This window comes from Saccostrea cucullata, unplaced genomic scaffold (assembly GCF_032062105.1).
Source record: "Saccostrea cucullata isolate Sc308-1 unplaced genomic scaffold, CSIRO_AGI_Scuc_v1 ctg6944, whole genome shotgun sequence".
Classification (NCBI taxonomy): Eukaryota; Metazoa; Mollusca; class Bivalvia; order Ostreida; family Ostreidae; genus Saccostrea; species Saccostrea cuccullata.
Genome location: NW_026927854.1, coordinates 28332 through 31931, shown reverse-complemented (window position 1 = coordinate 31931; position 3600 = coordinate 28332). Strand labels below are relative to the sequence as shown.

Below are 3600 nucleotides of genomic sequence, written 5' to 3'. Positions count from 1 at the left end.
ACTGTAGCTGGATATTTTTTTTTATTCCCATCTGTCTCAAAATGCAATTCCTTCACAGTCAAAATAAATTAGCAGACAAGTAGAATAAACTTGAATACATAATACTGTGTATCGTTTTATTTTTTCATTTCCATGAACAGTGTTGTCGTGGTTACTTAAATGTGAGATTTATTGAAATATTTTCAAAATGGTACTCTTAACATGACCTTGTTGGGAAGGATGATGGTGTAAATAAGTAAGAAATTTTGGCATCCAGTTTTCAGTGGGGTCATGTAAAAGTTCATGTCTTACTAAGGAATATATGATGATAACTTACAGGGTCATTTTGATTGCAAGCTTTGTGCAAGGGTTTTTTTCCCTCAGAGTTTAAGTTTGATAATAACTGTGTATTAATAAAGAATGGGTTACAGAATCAGATGTATGTTTGAGAAGAAAAAGTGTAAGCTATGCAGAAAATAATCAGTATATATATTATATCCTTAGGTGCTAGCAAGATATATTACATATCTCTTAGAGACTCAGCAAGGAGAAAAGAATCTGGAAAGGACAAAGATCATGCGGACAGAAGTAGAAGGCAAAGCAGGAGACGCGAAGTGAGTGCTATTTCTTTTTTATTTCCTACAAAATCTTTGGCTTTTGATCTCTGCAGACATGTGTTGATATTTTTCAATTTCTCCACTAAACTTGCCAAACAGCAATCAACGGAAAAGGAAATAATAAAGATAAATTCAAATGAAGATCACACCATGTTTTTTCATAAAAGAACAGTAACTAACAAATGGAGAAAAAAATGGGTGCACTAATGACAGATATTTCTTCGTAAAACATTTAAATATGTACAAGGCAATTCCATCAAAATTTACTTTCAATACTTCCTGGAATAGTCTTAATTTCAATACATACAGGGGATGCTCACTCCTCCATGGCACCTGATCCCACCTCTGATATTTCTGAGGTCCGTGTTTGCTCTGCTCTTATTTTGTATATTTGTTTAATGGACGTTGAGATTGAATACTGTTCGTAATTTCCATATCCTCCTCATACACTAATATTGAATCAAGCACCCGCTCTGAGCATGCCCTATTGTGATCACTCTGTCCATCCGAGATCTCTTCTCCTGGCCCAGGATCATGAAACATCTTAAGTCAAAATCTTCATTCTGTACTTAAATTTTATAGAAGGTTATCATATCAAAATTGAAATGTTTTTAAATTTTGATTCATAAATATGTTGTTATTCACGAAATTTTAGATCAATTCAATATTTGATAAACATTTTACAGGTATTTGAAAATCTGACTGAAGTCTAAGTATGTTTCATGATCCTTGGGCCATAGCATATCTTCTCTCACCTTGGCCAATCTATCTCATGCGTCACTCACAGAGTGTCTTTCGATAAAGGGCGTGCAGTGATTATGAACCATTTTTCTAGGTCTGGGTTAAGGTCAAAGAAGAGTCATATGAATAATTCTTGTCTTAACATATATTCTTTTTGCTGGTACATTGTGGCTCATACTTGATTGAAAGTGTGCAACTGGTCAATGGATGTGCAGTGACCTTAATCAAAGTTTTAAGGTCAAGGCCCAAGGTCAAAAATAGTCTCTCTATTTAAAGTATTTGGTACATAATTTCTTTCCCTTGAGTCCAGTCAGCCTTTAGCTTTACTTCAGGATACAGAACTTTGTAACAAGAATTTTCCAAGAGAAAATATTTCTTCTTTTTTTCATTAATATTTTTTCAGAGAGAATTTACATTTTTAAACTTCAATGTCACATAATTAAATAGTACACAAATGTTCCTCTTCAAAATAAACCCTTTTCAGCTACCTTACATTTTCATTATCTATGTAGAAAGTGAGGTCCTTGGAGATAGCAACCATCTCAATTTTATCTTCCGTTACTTAATGTTTTTGATGTTAAAGATATTAAAAGTACTAGCTTATTTAGGTTTTCCCTATTTCTACCCAGCTCCTAAGGAGAGGGGGTAGTACTGTTTTACCCTTGTGTGTCTGTCACCCTGTCCGTAACAAATTTTTTTAACATTATTATTAGCATCTGCTCATTACATGCTTGATTTTTTAGCATATTCTTTGCATGCCATGTGTTCAATTCAGATGTCATCTTCTTATTCATTAATGAGTCTGTCCCTACCTTACATTTTTAATTAAATTTTGATATCAGTTTTTAATTATAATTTGTTGCACAAATCCGATTTCAACTTCATATTTATCTGGCATCATTTAAGTTTTGAATACATTCTAAAGCTATAGAATAATGGAGATTAACGCACTATAAGCATAATATCGTACATATGGGCACTATTGTGTTTTACAGATGCTACCAACAATTTCATTTAAATCAAATGTTAAATCTTAATCTTATCAATTTTAATTGCTCTTTGTTTTCACCAAAAGCATGCTCATTTTTAAATTAAAAAATGTCATTATTTCTGATTTCAGAGAGCAGGCAGACTCAAGCAGTCGCTGAAGACAGCAAAAGACGACAAGCTGGAAGGACTGGATAAGAAGAAACTTGCCAGTGTACTAAGCCCAGAGTACATGTCGTCGGAGGAGTCGGACGTTGACAGTGAAGGTGTCTTTGTTTCTTTCAAAGTCAGGCGCCTCCCATGGCAGACAGAGGCATTCAAAAAAGTAAAAGACAATTTAGAGGAGGCCCACAAATCCAAACTCTCTCCTCAACATCTTCGACAGGTAAAGAAGAGACGAGTGGTGGAATTGCCCTCCATGAGGCCTGCACCGCAAGGCTGCCCTGGCTTTATTCTGAGGGAGGAGGAGGAACGTTAAAGGCCTTATGACAGAATTATTAATTCGAGTGTGCAAATTAATTGAATTTTTTTTCAAAAGGTTAAAATAATTTTTTTTTTTGATAGTCTAGCATGCTTTTGGAGTAGAAATCAAGATTTCTTGATGTACTCTCTTGTCATAGTGCTACTCCAAAACATGAATAATTCAACTTATTTTTGTACTGTTATTTAATTGTTTTTTTATCTATTATTATTTTATTAACAGTGTTTCACAAAATATCAAAGTTAATCATTGAACATTTGTTATTATTTAAGGAAATAAGTGAAATAAATACATTTGCCCTGTTTAAAATTTGGCATGATAAGATGTGTTGTTTTTCGTCTTCAGTGTAGTGATAGTTATGTTTTTATCTTATTTATTTCAATATTTATTTATTTATTTAAACTTGTTGTACAGATCATACAAATGAAATTTAAAAATTGAGTATTGATTTGTTCATGAAATATTATATCAAAAACATTGCACAGCTTATATAACTTATGCAGGAACAAAATAAAATATCATTCATATCATTTTTGTTTTTGTGATACTAGAAAATTAATGAGTTACGTAATTTTTGTAAAAGCCAAAGTGTCTGCTGTTTATTTGAAAAAAAATGGAATGATAGTTAAGGGGAAATTATTTTTCCCTGAAATAGCCTCTAAAGTATATAAGACACTCATATAATCCCATGCGTTATTCAATAAATCAGAATTTATGGTTAAATATTACTTAAATTTGGCTTTGAAACCAGTGTATGATTCTTAAAAAAGATGAAGGAGGACAAAGCTTTAGTTG

The 3600-nt window shown here is 32.4% G+C and overlaps 1 protein-coding gene across 1 annotated transcript; it reads left to right on the top strand.

Annotated features, from left to right (window-relative positions):
- The first annotated feature begins 381 nt into the window (after positions 1 to 381).
- Positions 382 to 3305, top strand: LOC134275667 (uncharacterized). The gene is made up of 2 exons (XM_062757930.1): positions 382 to 593; positions 2458 to 3305. Exons 1-2 carry the CDS (start codon positions 447 to 449, stop codon positions 2800 to 2802), a joined length of 492 nt encoding a protein of 163 aa, XP_062613914.1. The 5' UTR covers positions 382 to 446; the 3' UTR covers positions 2803 to 3305.
- Positions 3306 to 3600: the final 295 nt, after the last annotated feature.

Coding starts and splice junctions, on each gene's coding strand:
- LOC134275667 (XM_062757930.1), top strand. CDS start 447: ATGCAGAAAATAATCAGTATATATATTATATCCTTAGGTGCTAGCAAG. Junction 594..2,457: donor GGCAAAGCAGGAGACGCGAA/GTGAGTGCTATT, acceptor TTCTGATTTCAG/AGAGCAGGCAGACTCAAGCA.